This window comes from Megalobrama amblycephala, linkage group LG12 (assembly GCF_018812025.1).
Source record: "Megalobrama amblycephala isolate DHTTF-2021 linkage group LG12, ASM1881202v1, whole genome shotgun sequence".
NCBI classification, from domain to species: domain Eukaryota; kingdom Metazoa; phylum Chordata; class Actinopteri; order Cypriniformes; family Xenocyprididae; genus Megalobrama; species Megalobrama amblycephala.
Genome location: NC_063055.1, coordinates 34,522,747 through 34,541,614, shown reverse-complemented (window position 1 = coordinate 34,541,614; position 18,868 = coordinate 34,522,747). Strand labels below are relative to the sequence as shown.

At 36.8% G+C, this 18,868-nt stretch overlaps 1 protein-coding gene and 1 long non-coding RNA gene across 2 annotated transcripts in view; one reads left to right on the top strand and one right to left on the bottom strand.

Moving 5' to 3' along the window:
* Positions 1 to 14,576, bottom strand: part of rasef (RAS and EF-hand domain containing) — a 28,751-nt gene extending 14,175 nt beyond the window's left edge. The window contains exons 1-6 of the mRNA XM_048210825.1: positions 13,874 to 14,576; positions 11,915 to 12,061; positions 9,207 to 9,297; positions 414 to 509; positions 219 to 296; positions 23 to 138 (exon numbers count right to left, since the gene is read on the bottom strand). Coding sequence (XP_048066782.1) covers positions 23 to 138; positions 219 to 296; positions 414 to 509; positions 9,207 to 9,297; positions 11,915 to 12,061; positions 13,874 to 14,196 — 851 coding nt within the window. The 5' untranslated portion in view covers positions 14,197 to 14,576. The remainder of the gene's footprint in view (positions 1 to 22; positions 139 to 218; positions 297 to 413; positions 510 to 9,206; positions 9,298 to 11,914; positions 12,062 to 13,873) is intronic.
* LOC125280342 lies at positions 13,933 to 18,308 on the top strand. The gene is made up of 3 exons (XR_007187581.1): positions 13,933 to 14,071; positions 17,180 to 17,319; positions 17,570 to 18,308. It is a non-coding gene; the product is annotated as an uncharacterized LOC125280342 (long non-coding RNA).
* The last annotated feature ends 560 nt before the right edge of the window (positions 18,309 to 18,868 follow it).

Sequence of the window (18,868 nt, the reverse complement as noted above, 5' to 3'; positions counted from 1 at the left end):
CACTTATACAGATGCTCAGTACCGTTCAAAGTTGATGCTTTGGTCTGTTAGATCACTCTTCAGAGAGTCCAGCTCACTCTGCAAGAACGCAACATTCGTGTGGGACTCCAAAATCTCCTGTTTCAACTTCTGGTTTTGCTGAAAACAAGACACAAAAACACATTATATAATATCATACACAATATTTGTTAGTGTTATTATTCAAATAGGAGCCATACCAGCGTTAGTTCATTGTTCTGTCGTTTCAGTGCTGAGGTTTCTTCTTTGAGGCTGGTACTCCTGTTCTGGTTTTCCATCTAAACAAACAAGCAAAAAAATGTATCTACAGATTGTTTCAAAGCAGTAATTAACATGAAAATAACAGTGTTAATGTTGCAAAACTATATAGCTAGTTGTAAGCAAAATTCAGTCACCATCTGCAGAGTCTGTATCTTCTGCTGAAGTTCACATATCTGAGACTCGTACTGGTGTTTCATGCTGCTCAGAGTCACCTCTGCTTTTTTAGATTCCTGGGGAAAGATTAACAGAATCCATATGCTGGGGTAAAAATAACAGAATTTTATAACATTTATAAATATATATATTGATTAAAAATTGATTAAATAAATAAAATAAATTATAAAAATGAAAAAAAATTACAAATGTGTTGGATTGAAAAAGCCTAAAGACACATAAAAAGCTCCATAAAATAAAACATTGGATAAAGACAATTAAGGGAACAAAAGGCTTCAGAATGCATTAATAGGTACAAATGCTTGTCACTTTTTACAGGAACTTGAACAGGTGCAGTTGAACAAACAGTTGATTTTACATTACATAACATGAGAAGTCGTGGAACATGGGTCTAAGATAAGGAACAGGGTAAGGAACAAGAACAAACACAGGACTATCGAAAATTGTCTGCACTAAAATGTGATGTCATGGATAAATTAAGCCTTGAATGTGATCCAAAACACTCACATGATTTGGCTGGATCCCAGATCACAGCAAACACCTGTGCCAATTCATTTAGGGTTGTGTATGTCAACTCCTAACTCACAATAAACAGAGCACTGTATCCATAGAAACAATACAAATGTAAATACTGAAGTAATATATAATCAATTACAATTTTCATGCTTGATTACAGTGACGATGAAAAAGAAAATATGATTTTACAAATCATACTTTCATCATACAAATGTGCACACTTTAAAAATGAAAAGGAACTATTATTTTAATCATTTTAAGAAGTTATATATTATATTATGTTATGTTATATTATATTATTCATTAAAAGGTTCAGCATATTGAATCTAACTGGATTACTCAATTAATTGTTAGAATAATATTAAGAAATGTTTATGTAAATGTCAGTTTATAGCCCCTTAACTGTGAGTGTCCCAGTTATTGCCTTTATTACATATTTTAGTAATCAAAATCAATTATAATTTGAAAAGTATCATCTGAAAGCTTAAACACTTCAAATTCATCGTTTTGTAATTGAACATTGCATAGACATGAAAATGGTACTTTAAAACATTTTAGGGGGCTCAATATTTGTGATATCAACTTCACATTCACAAAACTTGGCTAGACATATGGTTCTAATGTTAGAGTCCAAATTATTTAGTAAAATATATATTTTGTATGAAATAAATGTTTAGTTCAGTTCATTTGCTTTACAGTAAACTTAAACTTCTATAACTTTTTTTTAAACGTTAATTTCACTTTCAAGTGTCTTTTAAAACTTAGGTCTGTATTTCAAAGCCTTCATAAATACAAACATTTAAGTTCAGATCTATGCTCAAAAAGGGGGGTGAAAGTTAACATGGTTAATTTATAGTGTTGTTATTATATAAAAATATTACAAAAATAATAATATTAAGTTACCAATAATCAATGACGTTACACATAATATAATATAATTAATCAATAATATTAAACATCAAGTGATCAAGTGCTGTTACAGACTTTTATAAGGGAAAATGTTTACAAATTGCTGTCCTTAATGATGGGTCATGGGTGGGTAATTTAGGTGCTTTTCTGCCCTAACTGAAAGTGAAATGAGATTTCATCGTGGGTGGGGATACTGCGACATATAAATGGTCTTGTTCAAGTAAAAATAAATAAATAAATAAATACATAAAAATTGAAACATCCTTAAAACGTCTCAGTTACGAATGTAACCATGAATCCCTGAAAAGGGAAAGAGATGCTGTGTCACAACACTAAGGGAACGCCTCTGCATGATTAGGCTGTGAAGCATGAATGAAATCTGTCCAATGGCATGACGGAACGTCATAGGCGGGAGATGTCATCGACCAGGAAACTATACCCAAACCAAACAGTGTCAGCTTCTGATACTTGCAGCAAGACAATCACACGTAACCAAGACCTTCCCTTTCAAGGGAACTCGCGCTGTATCGAAACGCTGTGGGAACACTATACCCATGCCACTGTACAAGCAAGTGCCTGTATGTGTGAAATTGAATGTGCACACTAAGTCGAGAGCACCTGCGACCCTGGATTGGAGCCCAAATCAAGGTCGTAAAACCTAACAAAGGTGTTAGGTGAGGACCAGCCTGCCACATCACAGACATCCTGGAGGGAAACTCCTGACAGTAAAGCTTTAGAAGCAGCCATTCTCCTAGTGGAGTGGGCCCGGAGAGCCATAGGTGAAAGCTGGCCAGCTGACTCATAAGCCTCAACCACCCACTTGTTCATCCTCTGCTTAGATGTTAGGAGACCTTACCTAGGTGACCCAAAACAAATAAAAAACTGTTGAGACTTTCTCCTCAGGGCAGCTCTGTGGACGTAGGCATCTAGGGCCCTAACAGGGAAGAGCAGATTTAGTTTCTCTAGGTCAGACATCAGAAAGGAAAGAGAACAGAAGGCCTACAGTACAATAGGTCTTACAATATTAGTAGGAACCTTGGGAATATAACCTGGTCTAGGGTAAACAAAAGCCTTCACCATACCAGGTGCAAATTCCAAACATAAGAGAGATACTGAAAGAGCCTGAACATCTCCAAATTCTCTTGAGAGAGGAAATAGCAATGAGATTTTAGAGTGAGAAACATCTTAGGAACCTCCTCAATGGGCTCGAAAGGAGCCAAGGAGAGGCCTTCCAATACAATGGCCAAATCCCAAGCTGGCACTCTCGTGAGGACTGAAGGCCTAAGCATCAAAGTGCCACCACCCAAAAGAGTGTGGTAAACAGCTAAGGCCACAACAATCACCTTTAAAGTGGAGGGGGATAGCCCTGCGGAGAACCGCTCCTGCAGGAATTCCAGCACTGCACCCACTGGGCAGTTAACTGGGTCCAGCAGACAATTCCCACACCATGTAGTGAATACTCTTCAAGGCCTAGAGTTTCCTCATGAAGGGAGCTCTGGAGTGTAGGATGGTCTCAACAACCTTGGTTGAGAGACCTGAACTTAAGAGCTGGGCCCCCTCAGAGGCCAAGCACACAGTTTCCGCAACTCTGGATGGAGGTGAAGTATCGCCCCCTTTCCTGAGAAAGAAGGTCCCTCCTGGGTGGAATCTCCAGAGGAGAGCCATCGAGGAGAGACAAGAGGTCCAAAAACCAAACTCGGGCCAGGCAGAATGGGGATATAAGCAGAAGACAAACCTGGTCCTGGTGAACTCTCTCCAGAACTCCCAGGAGCAGAGCAATTAGGGGAAAAGCATACAGACTTAACCTCGGCCACGTCTGTACCATGGCGTCCAGCCCAAGAGGAGCTACTTCCGCTCGGCCAAACTTCTCCCACAGGAGCTCCACCACCTCAGAGTGGAGTCTCCATTCCCCGGGCCTTGGCCCCTGCCTTGACAGGATGTCTGCCCTCTTATTTAGATACCCTGGGATGTATATCGCCCACAGAGAGAGAGCAGCTTCCCTTGGGCCCACAGGAGAATCTGATCATGATCATGACCTTGATCACGTGGAGCAGGTTTCCCCTCGGAGAAAACCCCTTGGTTTTGAGCCACCACTACAAAGCAGGTACAGCAGGTGTCTCTCTCAACCCGTAATATAGCATGGGCAGGGATGAACACACTTCCTTAATTGCTGTTCGCTCACCATAATATATATGTTTTTGTGAAACTCCTGTCTAACACAATTCTTTGAATATACTGAAACAGTCAAACACCAAATAGACAAATGATTTCACATAGAGTGCTTGCTGAAGGCACAGAAGCTGACACTGTTTGGTTTATAGTTTCCTGGTCGATGACGTCACCTGCCTATGATGTTCCGTCATGCCATTGTACTGATTTCATATGTGCTTCACGACGCAATCAAGCAGAGGCATTCCCCCAGCGTTTTGACGCAGCGCGAGTTCCCTAGAAAGGGAACAAGAAAAATTTACTTGAAAAGCAAGACAGTGTAAGATAATGTGAATTGTTTTGAGAGAATATTTCTTGAATTAAGGTTTTTCTATAGCTTATCTGCTAATTTACTGAAAATATTATAAATAAATTCTGTTTAATAATAAATAAGAAAAATGTATATTAAAACAAGGTACATTTACTTGTTTTACTATAATATTTAAGCTATATAGTAACTTACTTTATAACTTCCTATACAACAAAACTGCATAAGCTTGTTTTCAGAAAATATATTTAAATATTTTACTGGAAAACAAAACAAAAAGATTAATTAATATTTATATTTCCAGTAAAACTATATATTTATTAAAGTAAAATTAAATTGACTTCAGGTTAGGGCAGTGGTTTCCAAACTAGGGTATGTCAGGTGACAGGTGTTTGAGAAACCTTCAGAGCTGGAAAGAGTACATCGTGTGTTGTGCCTAAACTCAGAAATGGTCAACATTCAAGGCCCATTATTTTTCGTTTTCACCGATACCAGGAGAAGGAGCGAGCTCTGCGCTGGGCCACACAACACAAACTGTAGTATCACAGGAAGACTGCAAGATTTGAACCTGACCTAAGTGTGGCACTCTCCAAATAGTGAGCTACCTTTAGAAACATCAAAACGATGCTCTACCAAAAACAGGTCTGCTCCTGTATCATGCCTGTCTGCGACTCACACACGAGAGGGAAACCATCACGTTTGCGTCTGCATCTGAAGCCGAAGCCTTCTATGAACCTCGGATCAATACGATCTCCGCTGCAGGAGTGTAATCTGTCTGTATAATTTCTGAATGTTTCTGATTGACTGATTTGGTCTAATATAGGCATGTGCATGTTTGACATTGTGTCTGTTTTTATACTTTGTTCTAACCCCACAGGCAGCATGTGGAGGTTAAACTTGACATTGTTGTCAGACAAATCTTTTTGCCAATTCGTATCTTCTTCTATTGAGAGTATCTTGAACTCATCAGATCAAATCTCTCCCTCTCTCTTTTGGGAGATGCTCAAAGCAGTGCTCAGGGGGACATTATATCATATTCTGCTTTTATTAATAGAGAGAGGGTAAGGAAAAGACAGCGGTTAATAGATGCAATATCTAAAATTAACCATCAATACTCTACTTTTCATACACCTGAACTATACAAAGAAAGGGTTGCTCTTCAGAATCAATATAACTTTATTTCAACATCTTATGCAGAAGGACTTATTCTTCATCATGCTGCTTTTTCTATTAGCAGGGAGACAGGACCGGTCGATTACTAGCACATCAACTTAAGTCCAGATTTGCAGCACAACATATCTCCCAAATTGAAGATGAATCTGGAGAACTTACCTGCTGATCCCATTACTATTACTAACTTTTCACAATTTTTATTCTAATCTATATAAATCAGAATCACCTGGGGTTCAATTTAAGCTGATAAGAGCTGATAAGCTGACAGAACAAAATAGGATTTAGATCAACCCCTCCAGCTTCAAGAAATTTTAAAAGCCATCTCAGCGCTGCAGTGGTAAAACTCCAGGGCCTTACTGGTTTCCAATTTAATTTTATAAGAGGCTTTCTGCCAAATTATCCCCTCTTCTTCTCAATATGTTTAAACACTTTCTATCTCAAGGCACACTACCAAAATCACTTACTGAAGCTTTGATTACATTATTATTAAAACCGATAAGGATGCAACATAGTATAGTTCTTATCAACCAATTTCTTAAAAATATTGGCTATTTGATTAAAGCTCCCCTTAGTTAATATTTCAATACCGATCAGACTTTTTTTCATTAAAGGTGGGCACTATTTTTTTAATGTTCGTCACCTGTTGAATGTCCTGTATACACCCTCATCTCAGGACACCCCTGAAGTTGCAGTATCATTAGATGCAGAAAAGGAGTTTGACCGGGTGGAGTACACAGCAAAATCCCCAGAGTTAAATCAACTCTGCTCAGAAAACATATGGTCCCTCTCTATATAGTGTTAAAAGTAACACTGAAGCAGAGTTAAAGTTAATGAGATAATTAAGTGATTAAGTTATGATTGAGCATTAGTGATGAACACCTGCTGTTAACAAGCATAATCACTGAAGAGAAACACAATAACTACAAAGGACTTCCAGCCACAGCCTTAAATGAAATCAACTGAAGATAAAAGACATTAAATCTCTCAAGATCTGATTAAACAACTCCACAAACAGCATATTATCTCATGAACTTTAACCCTGCTTCAGTTATATTTTAAATCTATGTAGAGAGGGACCATAGTGGTTCTCTGAGCAGAGCTGATTTAACTCTGGGGATTTTTCTGTGTAGGATTACCTTTTCTCTGCTATGGATAGGTTTGGTTTTGGCCCCAGATTTATAGACTGGATCCAGCTTTTGTATATTTTTCTAGTTTCTTCAGTGATAACCTACTCCTCTACATCTCAGATCCTTTACCATGTATCAAAATTATTATCACAGTGTTACATAACTTTTTTCAGGTTATAAGCTTAATATCTCTAAAAGTGAATGAACACCTGTAAATGCACTCGCTAAGAATATAACTCCACTCTCTCCTCCTTTTTTAAATCTGGGTTTAAGTATTAAGGCATTAACATTTCATGTAACTTAAAAGGATTATATGAATAGAATTTCACTCCACTTTTAACTTAAATCCAACCTTCAAAAATGGAGGTCTCTTCATTTGACTCTAGTTGGTAGGGTGAATTGTATTAAAATGACAGTTCTTCCAAGATATTTATACTTATTTCAGTGTCTCCCCATCCTTTTGTCCAAGGTCTTCTTTCATACAGTAGATACGTAAATTTCTAACTTCATATGGTAATGGGAAAGTTACTAGGATATGCAAAGAGTTTCTTCAGAAAAGCAGGATTGATGAGGGTTTGGCTCTTCCTAATTTTTTGTTTTACTATTTGGTGGCTCATATGCAAATGCCTATTGGATACATTCACCAGGCACTGACTGGTGTATAACAACTTATGTACTGGCCTTAGTTGCATCTAGTTTACCCATTAAAATGAAACAATACACATCTAATCCAGTTGTTTTATTTACTCTTATAATATTGACTCAGCTACGTCAGCATCTGTGGTTAAGAAGACCAAACACTTTTGCTCCAGATCCCAATTTGTAACAATCACACATTTCTACCAGCCAAGCTAGATTCTGCTTTTACACGATGACAAAATAAATCTATTTCTCAGTTTGGCGATTTGTACAAACTTAAAGGTACAATTTGTAAGATATTCGCAGTAAAATATCCAAAAACCACTAGGCTAGTGTTATATATTTTGTCCAGCTGATTACTAACAATATCTCTAATGTTTTCAACTACTTGTAAATCATGAGAAAATTCCCATTCTAAACAGTGACACGGGGCAGTGCAGTCGCCTGTCAATGACGTCAGTTACCCTTTGTTACCACCTTTACTGACGTAGAAACCACATGACAAAAGTGTCGTGGACAAATGCGGAAGTAGTGTCTAGCGTCCAGCAAACCACTAGCTTGCTTCAAGCAGTTCCTTATTTACTTCTTGCACGTTTTATGGTGGATTGTGTTACTTATTTATGGAATATAATTACTGTTTACCATCTGCCGCTGGTTCTGTCGACAAGGACAGCTCCCGTAAACGTAAGCGTACGGGCCAACCAAGCGACCCAAGAAGAGTTTGGGACAAGAGGAGAGAAAGAGCGAGGATCAATATCGGTGTTGCATTTTCTAAATGGAGAGAGCTTCGCGACAAACTTCACCTAGAAAGAGATGCCGATCTCGCTTGTGTTTTACTCGACAGGTGAGTTGTTTTGATTCGTATCTTTACAGAAAACCTATGCCATTATAACGATCAACACGATTAGTATTATGGGGCATACACGCCAAACGCGGGGCATCGCGTCTCTAGACCCACGCGAGGACGTGTCTGATCCATAGTCTGATCGCGTCTTTGCATTGACTTTGTATGTAATCTACTCGCGCAAATCGTTGAACTCGCGTTTGCTATGTATGCCCAATTATTGTGTTTGAATGTACAGGAGTGTATATATTTGTTGAACAAGTGGTAATCGTTTTCATATCATCTGACTAAACAGTAATCAATTAATTTGATAATTTACTGTCAAACTATATTTGCTGTATTGTATTGCAATATAGCATGACGCAATATGTAATGGTGGCATGTGAAAATTGTCTTTTTCAGACACTTACGAAATCCAGTATTGGATAGATTTTGTTAGTTACTGTAGCAGCTACAGTGTAGTTATCATAATTTTACATCATAACCTCACAATAAAAATTGTGCTGTCAATACATATGATACATATGGTAAAACGGAAGCAGCGCCGGCAATTGTGGCATAATAAAAGTTCCGCTTCTCGTGAGGCGTGTGTTGCGCAATCGCTCCAGCGGCCTCGTTCAGCTACAACAACACTGACTCCTGCTCTGCTTCATACTACAGTAACGTTAATAATCGCATCCATTAACATGTTTTCTTCCCAAGTCCTATTGCACTGTCTGTTGAGGTGGAGACCACATGTCCCAAGATTCCACACTCAAACTTGCCGTCATCAAGCTACGCCTTTGTTTTGAACAGGCCTCTAGCGACCTCTAGTGGACAACATTATTAAATAATGCACCTTTAACGTATTTGCCAAATATGTAATAAATTTAATACTAATCAGACAGACCTTTTTGTTATTGATCACATTTGCTCTTGAAAAATTAAAATGATTAAATCCATAAAATGATGGGAACCCTAAAATGGTCTATATATGAAGAGCCTGACAGAACTCTTTAAGGTTCTATATAGAAAAGTGTATATTACTGCTGAGGAGGTTACATCGGCCAAGCCTTGTGTGTCTCCTCACCTGTAAACGTGTGTTTCTCTCTGCAGTGTGGATACGGTGATCCATCTCTTCCTCCATCTCACTCAACTGTATAGCCGACTGATCCTGAGCTCTGAACAAACACCACCAAAACACACATTAGCCATCACATATGCAATAATCTGCATTACTCTTAATGAAATAGTTCACCCAAACTTTCTTTCTTCTGTGGAATACAAAAGAAGATTTTTTGAAAAATGTTGGTAACCAAAAAGGTTTGGTTACCACTGACCTCCATTGTAAATTGTTCCACAGAAGAAAAACAGTTACACAGTTTTGGAATGACTTGAGAGTGAGCATATGATAGAATAGTAACTACATGTAATGTGTAACCGAATTTTCTTTTTTTGGGTGAACTATTCATGTAATTTTTTAATCTTTTTAAGTTCTTAAAAACCATTTTAAGATATTTTCTGGGTGTCCCTTCTGCATTTACACAAGATAGTCACTCCCAAAACACTGCACTGTGTACAAGGTCAAAGTGTAACATTCACAAACCTGTTTGCTGCATGTAATTCTACTACCTGCCTGCTCGACTCAGTGGACAACGATTATAAAGAACGTTATATTTGTCTAGTTCTTTAAAAAAAAATCTTTGTAATGTTCCTTTAAATGAATAAGAGTGCGTTCACACTTGGCAGGTTTGGTTAGATAAAAAGAAACTGGTGCGAATGCTCTGTTAGTGCGGTTCATTTGAATGAGTGTGAACGGTGCCATTTGAACCCTGGTGCGCACCAAACAAGAGGGCCGAGATAAGGGTCTCAGTCCACTTCCAAACAAACTCTGGTGCGGCTCGACTGAAATATAAATGCAACATGGATCAAAGGCATCTAAACAAACCAAAAACAGGATGTGATGTCAAAATAAAAAGGACAGAAAGCTCAAGCACACCTATTTTTCTCATCATAGGAGCTATGTTGCCCATTACAGTTTGGTACAGGTGTTGGAAACGGCGTCTTCTTGCAGCAGATCTTCGTTTGTGTGCGACAGGAGTTTTTGGCACTGTTTTGACTCCTTTACACATTTTCTAAACTCTTTGTGTGTTCTCAGCTGGTAAAAATACCATCATATGTACTAGGGCTGCACGATTATGACAAAAATCATAATTGTCGATTATTCCCTTTAAACTGTAATTGCGATTATTAATTACGATTATTACAATTTACATTGAATGATGTTTTGAATAGCTTTATACTATTGTTTGAAGCAATAATATTTTTTTACTTGGTCTGCTTGATTTCAAATGGTACTTTGATTTTCAAGTAAACAGTAATAAAATAAAATAAAAATGAACAAATTACTAACAACAGCACAAATAAATACAATAGAATAAAGATAGAAATTAAATAGACAGCTTTCTTTTTTTCAGGTAGGTCTAACAGTAGTGATCAGGTAAGAAACTGAATAAAGAAACAAAGTAATCAAATGTAAAGTAACAATGGATAATCTTCATTGTAAAAATTAATCAATTAAACTTACAGAAGTTAATCAGTCAAGAGCAGTAAGTGATTTTTTTTTTTTTTGTTGTTGTTTTTTGTTTGTTTGATGAACATTAACAACATAGAGAGCGGCATGTTTATTCGGCTACTGTCCCTTTGAGATTTGACAGACACATTCTTCCTGAACTGTTTTACATTAATACTCATCATTGTTTCTGAGTGTATTTGACCATTAATTATCCGCGAAAAAGAGCTTATTTTGGCGCTTGTATGTCAAAGGCGGCTTTATTATTTGTCTGCGCTTCGCGTGAGCGCGAAATCTGCGGGAATTAATATAATTATGCGCAATCCCGCGCCGAAATTTACACCCGGTCACAACAACACTATTAAACTGGAGAGCATGAGACGATTGAATGAGAAGAGCGCGTGCGTCTCAACTCAACAAGAACGCGCAGCTGGTATCGGTGTATCGATACTCCAGAAAGGAGTATTGGTATCCTTTCTGATATTTCAGTATAGATGCATATATAGGAATATAGATATTTTTGACAGCACTAGGCTGTGTACACGGCTTTTTGAAAATGGCGGGTCCTGGTGTTTCGCTTTTTTCCACCTGGTGTTTCGTGTGCGTCCGACATATCAGCGTACACCTAAGTCACTGGTAGCTCCTTTTGTGCTGGCTTTTAGACCTTTTACACTCTGAAGTAGTCGTGATATTCACCTTTCACAACGTGACATGCTCTAAACAGTCCTCTTAAACATGCAGAATAATCTAGTGGATATTTTTCCTTGTAATCGCGCCTTTGAACGATTACGAAATCGTGGCATCCGTAATCGTAATCGCGATTAGAAATTCGATTAATTAATAAAAGCCCTAATATGTACGCACATAAAACGAGTGCATTTAGCCCAGAAAACAGCATTGTTTCGGATGCAAAATATACGCCTTTTTTGTGTTTGTGTGTCTTTAGGGTTGGTTTTAAAAATGACAGTGTGAATGCAAAGCGAACCAGGACTAAATGTATCATTTTCTTTTTTTCCCCAAAAGAACCAAGAGAAGTGATCAAGTGTGAACACACCATAAAAGTAGCATCACACCATTTAGCAACTCAAGAACCCTAAACAACCAAAACTGGTTCTTGATATAAAGACAATTTCTGAAGAACTCTGAAGATTTCAGTTGCACCCAGTTTCTATGAAAAATAAGATGAAGAAAATTGGCCACAGGAGTATGTGCATGAGTGTGTGTACCTCTTTACAGCAAGTGCCAGATGTTCCATTTCAGTGTTCAGTATTCGGATCTCTTTGATAAAACTGAGAAGAACTCTTTCATACTGAGGGACCATTCTGGGCTCAGTCAAACTGATGTTCTGGTACAGAGTTGATACCTGGTCAATCCTAAACATAAAAGCAACAACAAGCCATTAAAATTTACATCAACTTGGATTATGAGAGGAAGATTAACCTGGAGTAATTGTTCACAGAATTTATGCAAACCTCCTTGTTGGGGATCAATAAGAGCATTATTAAAACTCTTGTGACATAATAAAAGATCTCTGCATGCACATTTATGGAAAACATCTATGCATCTTGTTGAGTTGTTGAGGTTAGGCTAAACAGAGATCAACTTAAGGACAATCATGTGTTTTTCAGACAATATTCAATCCAATGGAGTCTAAAAAATTGGTGCCAGGTTGTTAATAACTGCATGTTTTTGAGCCTCATGACTTTGCTGTTCTCTTTTATGAAATAACACTTGTGGCATCAGATGCTATGGCTGATGAGTGAAATAAGAGAGGTATTGATAGTCCACAACTAATCAATGTCCTGTCGACATTAGCATGGCATGACAGCGACGTGTCTCATGTCAAGCCTCTGGCTAGAGTCAACTCCACCGTCTTGTCATAAGAAACATCAAACTTTATTTCAATGACGACCGACACCAACCAAACAAAAGCTAAAAGTCTCATGACTTGAATAATTAAAGTTGAACAATTAATAGATTTGGGATGATTTCATGATTTAGAACATCAGCTTTCACCACAAATATAAAACAAATAAAATCTCCCCCCAAAAAATAGAATAAAACAATGATGTTTTCAACATTTTATCAGCCACATTTAGAGAAATAATTTCACATAGCCTATTTCTATCTGTACATTGTGGTAAATAGGTGGCAGTGTACCTGTTTGGATATTTGCAAAGGCTGATAACCAAAACTAGGTCAGATATATATAGTTACTGTAATATTGTCCCTTTCAATTTTATGTGATACTGTTCTATTTTAACATTTCAGCCTACAATAAAGATATGTTCAATTTGTTTAGTTGCAGTCTACCAAAGAGTATTTGGCCAAAACATATAGCTGCATTGCTGATCACATTTTTTTTTTTTTTTTTTTTTTTTAAATATATAGCATATGGTTCCATGAAGAACCTTTAATATCCAAACTCTTAAATATAAAGGTTCTTTATTGGCATTTATGTTTTTTTAATACTCTTTTCCTTTTATGTCCCTCATATTCATTTTAATGTAGAATCTTATTGCATTTTAATTCATTTATTGTTGTTTTACTTTTTACTTCTTACTTTTATTGTAATTTTTATATTTCTTATGAAACATTTTATGATTGCTATTTAAAAAAAACCATTATATATATATATATATATATATATATATATATATATATATATATATATATATATATATATATATATATATGTGTGTGTGTGTGTGTGTGTGTGTGTGTGTGTGTGTGTGAAATGTGCTATATAAATGAACTTTTGTGGGTTCTTCAAGGTTTTGTGTCATGTTAGAAAAAAAAGTAAGAACTTCCTTTAAGAAATGTTCTTTTCATTTGCTGAAATGTCTTATTTATTCCTTTTATACTAAACGTCATTAATCTTTTAAAAACACAGTTGTCAATCATAGAGGGATATAAATAATAAATAATAAGTTTTAAAACCTTAGATACAGTATGTTCTTATTTTGCTAAACTCCTATGTCCTAATGGGATAATTTAATTTAATAATTAGTTTTGGTAACTTGGTTTTGTGTTATGTTGTAGTCTTATTAAATAATTCCCATTAGGAACTTTAAGGATACATTAGGGTACACTTATAAACATTTTTATAAGAGTACTGTTAAATTTTCTTAACGAATTTTTCAGGATTCTGTTTACTGAGGTAATTTGACAGCCAGGTGTTTTACCTGGGGATGAATTTGAGCTGATCCCCCAGACGGGATTTAAATTCCTCCAAGGCGGCAGAGAAACTTTCCCCGGCGTGTTCGCTGCTCATCTCCTCGTCTTTCAAGAAGTGTGACTCTTGAAACCCGTCCATAAATTCCTCTAGATTGATCGTGCCGTCTTTGTCTGTGTCAAGTCTGGAGAAAATCGCATCTATCTCGGTGGGTCGGACCTGCAGCTCGGAACAAATTCTCACAAACTCCCATTTCTCTATGCGTCCTGAATGGTCCACATCACAGGCGTGAAAGAGCTCGCGGAGTCTTTCCTTTTGAGCGTCAGACCCCATGACTGCTCTAAAGAGTTATTATTTAGCAAACATTACGAGAGTGACTTTTCAAAGTGAGCTGACCTTGTGGTATAGTGCTTGTACACTGACAACTGTATGAGTTTAGTCAGTGGTGTAACCGCCCCTTACACAAACTGCGCTAAGTAAACATGCTCGCTCAACTTTGAGGCGTTTAGTTTGCCGCGGCGCGTCATGAAAAATACAAAATACTTAACAAATACTAAATAAAACATTGTTTACAGTACAAGAAACTCGCGTTTAGCATTTTACTTCTGGATGTCACACTAATAAGGGCCCGATGTAACAACAGAATGTTATACAGTAGGCCTACCTGCCCCTTTTAGACACCTTCTACGAAAAGGGTAGGAAACAAAAATGATCAAGAAAACATGAATTAATTCCTTTTATTTTTTTATCCATTTTTTTTTATTTGATTTTTTTTAATAGTATCTGGATATCAGGGGTGAATTGTTGAGCTTGCAGTCAATAGTGTACAAACTTAGAAGATAGAATTTTATTATTTCTTATTATTTTCATGATTTACAAAAGGGTGGGTCACATTTTTATTTTAACATTTCACAAATTATGCCATTAAAATTGCCCACTTTTTTTTCTAACAGTTCTCTCTCATGTAAGTTGTGAAAAAAATGCATTATATTTTGACAAATACTATGCACACTAGACAGGTAGTGTTGATGATTAAACAACTCATGCAGGTCTGATACATCATGAACTCATTTGGTTGGGAACATTTGCTGTCTTTTTTAAACATGTCCATCTGCAGATGTCCCCAACCAAATTAGTTGACAGTGTATCAGATTCAGACCTGCATGAACTGTTGAATCATATCTGTTTAAAACGGCTTCAGTGATTTGGAGAACAGCGGGTTTGGATCATGAGATGAGCACACAGCTAGAGAGGACCATCTGGAACAGGGGGACTGCTGGGTATTCTGCAGTTATAATTGTGTGTAAAACATAAGCTCTGGGATGTTTTTTGCTACTGATTTCTGAAGATTATTGGTCAAAGCTTGACTCTGACCCCTGCTCATCTTTCAACTCACCGGCCACTTTATTAGGGACACCTTGCTAGTACCAGGTTTGACACACTTTTACCTTCAGAGCTGCCTTAATTCTTCATGGCAAAGATTCAACAAGGTGCTGGATACATTCCTCAGAGATTTTGGTCCATGTTGACATGATAGCATAATGCATTTGTGTTGAGATCTGGTGACTGCGGAGTCAGTTTGAGTATAGTGAACTCACTGTCATGTTCAAGAAACCAGTTTGAGATGATCTTAGCTTTGTGACATGACACATTATCCTGCTGGAAGTAGCCATCAGAAGATGGGTTTATTGTGGTCATAAAGGGATGGACATGGTCAGAAACAATACTCAGGTAGGCTGTAGCATTTAAACAATGCTCAATTGGTACTAAGAGGCCCAAAGTGTGCCAAATTGTAACCCTACCATCAGAATATTGCAGCAGAAATCGAGACTCATCAGACCAGGCAACGTTTTTCCAATCTTCTATTATCCAAGTTTGGTGATCCCATGTGAACTGTAGCCTCGGTTTGCTGTTCTTATCTGACAGGAGTGTCACCGGTGTGTCTTCTGTTGCTGTAGCTCATCTGCTTCAAGGTTGGATGTGTCGTGTGTTCAGAGATGCTCTTCTGCACCTTGCTAGTGCTTATTTGAGTTACTGTTGCCTTTCTATCAGCTCGAACCAGTCTGGTCATTCCTCTTTGACCTCTGGATCAACAAGGCATTTTCACCCACAGAACTGCCTCTCACTGGATATTTTCTCTTTTTCGGACCATTCTCTGTAAACTCTAGAGATGGTTGTAGATCAGCAGTTTCTGAAATACCTGTCTGGCACCAACAACAACCGTGCCATGTTCAAAGTCACTTAAATCACCTTTCTTCCCCATTCTGATGCTCAGTTTGAACTTCAGCAGATGGTCATGACCATAAATGCATTGAGTTGTGACTGGCTAATTAGATAGATCAGTTGAACAGGTGTACCTAATAAAGTGGCTGGTAAGTATATACAGTGGGTACGGAAAGTATTCAGACCCCCTTAATTTTTTCATTTTTTCTTTGTTATATTGCAGGCATTTGCTAAAATCATTTAAGTTCTTTTTTTTTTTCCTCATTAATGTACAAACAGCACCCCATATTGACAGAAAAACACAGAATTGTTGACATTTTTGCAGATTTATTAAAAAAGAAAAACTGGAATATCACATGGTCCTAAGTATTCAGACCCTTTGCTCAAGTGCTGTCCATTTCTTCTGATCATCCTTGAGATGGTTCTACACCTTCATTTGAGTCCAGCTGTGTTTGATTATACTGATTGGACTTGATTAGGAAAGCCACACACCTGTCTATATAAGACCTTACAGCTCACAGTGCATGTCAGAGCAAATGAGAATCATGAGGTCAAAGGAACTGCCTGAAGAGCTGAACTGTTTGACTGAACTGTTTGCTTGTTTATTATGTTTATTCACAGGAATGTTTTAAATGTTAAAAAGACAAAGATATCGCTTTCCTCAGCAAACATTCAAACTGATTTTGTGATTATGAATATAAGATTAACCTGAAGAATATCAGCTAGATGCAGGCATCTTAATACACTCGCTCAGGCGATATCTCTCTCATAATTCTCTACATATTACAGTGAGTTTCAATGAAGCGACTAAACGTTCCTTTGTTACTAGTTCTAAAGTGACATTTTAGAATTAGTAACAGAGGCTTGGGCTCAACTGTTAAACTGTCAACTTGGGATTTGAATTATTTACACACTCGTGCCGTTGAACTGTTGTATAAACGCAATATCACACTCGTAGCCATGCAATATGACTGTATATCAGCACGCTGTGATTACCTATGGCCGTATCACAGCCGTGCTGATATGCAGCCATATTGCGTGGCTACAAGTGTAATATTGCTCATACATCTTATTATTGATGCTTTTGTCTCAGAATAAGGATTTGAAGATGACAGAAACATCATATGCAGCTGTGTAAATGAAGAAGTGCTCAAAGAGATCTCTGTTTTCAACAACAACATGCACCATCTTCACAATGTTCACAGAACTACACCAGTCAGCTCTTTATGCAAGGTAAAACCCTGGTGATGTACTGTGAAAACTGTTTGTGCCATGCAGTTTAATGTCTGAAACACTAGATGGAGGCAAAATATTTAAGACAAACAATCCCCACCAATTTTGCTGCCTGCCAAATTTAGCTACGTTTGAGAATTAATTAAGCACATGTATGTGGGTATCCGGTCAAATCATTTTGCAAAATAGTAACAATATGAGTTCACAATTGATGGCATGAAATACGTTAAACATTGTTCTCTTTTTACAGATTATTGAAACAAAAAGCCCTTGAGCAACCTCCCCTAAATGACTCTCATATCGAGCAGTGTCATGCACCTATACAACACAGACAGAAAATGATAAGCACAGATGGAGGAAACTAAGCAACACACACCACATCTCTGAATGACATCTGCAAATACCTCAACTGTTAGATTTAATAATAATGATTTAATCTGTGCAATCTCTGTTGTACTTTTGTGCATCTCTGCACAGAAACCATAGAAAATTCTGCACAAACTCAAATCAAATCACTCTGGGTCTCTATTGGTCATGAACAAACATACAGGATTCTTAAGCTGTAAGAAAAAAAACTTGTGCTTTTTATGAATGCGTTAACATCTCACTGCTGTAGCATAGAGTGGACAGCTCAGATCTGACAATGTTTTGATGTAGGAAAATGAAAAAAATGAAGAGTCAGCTGTCTTATTTCATGCATCATTCCTGCAGAAATGCATACTGAATAAAATATCATAGAGGGTGTCATTGAGCCATTGGTCATGTGAAACATGACCTGGTTCTGTCCACCTTTGCATGTTTTAATGCATATATTATCTTATGATTAACAACTTATAGTAATGAAACAACCTAACATTTTGACCGTTATCTAAGAGCATTCTAGGATGCATCACTGAACCTGAAACCAGGGCATCATACTCATTTTAGTATTACATCAGAGGCTGGTGAATCTCACAAAAACTGTCAAAAACATGTAAACAATATATTACAAAATCCAAAAAAATCAAAAGAAACAACAAATTAATAGTAGTCTGCAGTAATGCAAAAATGTTCATTCTCATTACTTTAATGTAAATAAAACAATTATATATTATTGAAATTATAAATCGATTAGTAAAATATTAATGATGGTATTTGCTTAATTTGTGCTCATTTTAATTGTAAAAATGATTGTGATGGGATAATTGTCATTAAATTATGTCACAAAATAAACGATAAAAAATAACTATATATATACCATTTAAAAGGTTTTTTTTTTTTTTTTTTTTCATTAAATGAATCAAAAGTGCCATTTCTATTTATCAGACAATCCTGAAAAAATAATGTATCCTCAAAAATATAAAGCAGCACAACTGTTTTCAACAATGATGATAATAACAAATGTTTCTTGTACAGCAAATCAGCTTATCAGAATGATTTCTGAAGGATCATGTGACACTGAAGACTGGAGTAATGATACTGAAAATTCAGCTTTGATCATAGGAATAAATTATAGTTTAAAATATATTAAAATAGAAAGCAGTTTTTTATTGTAATACTATTTCACAAT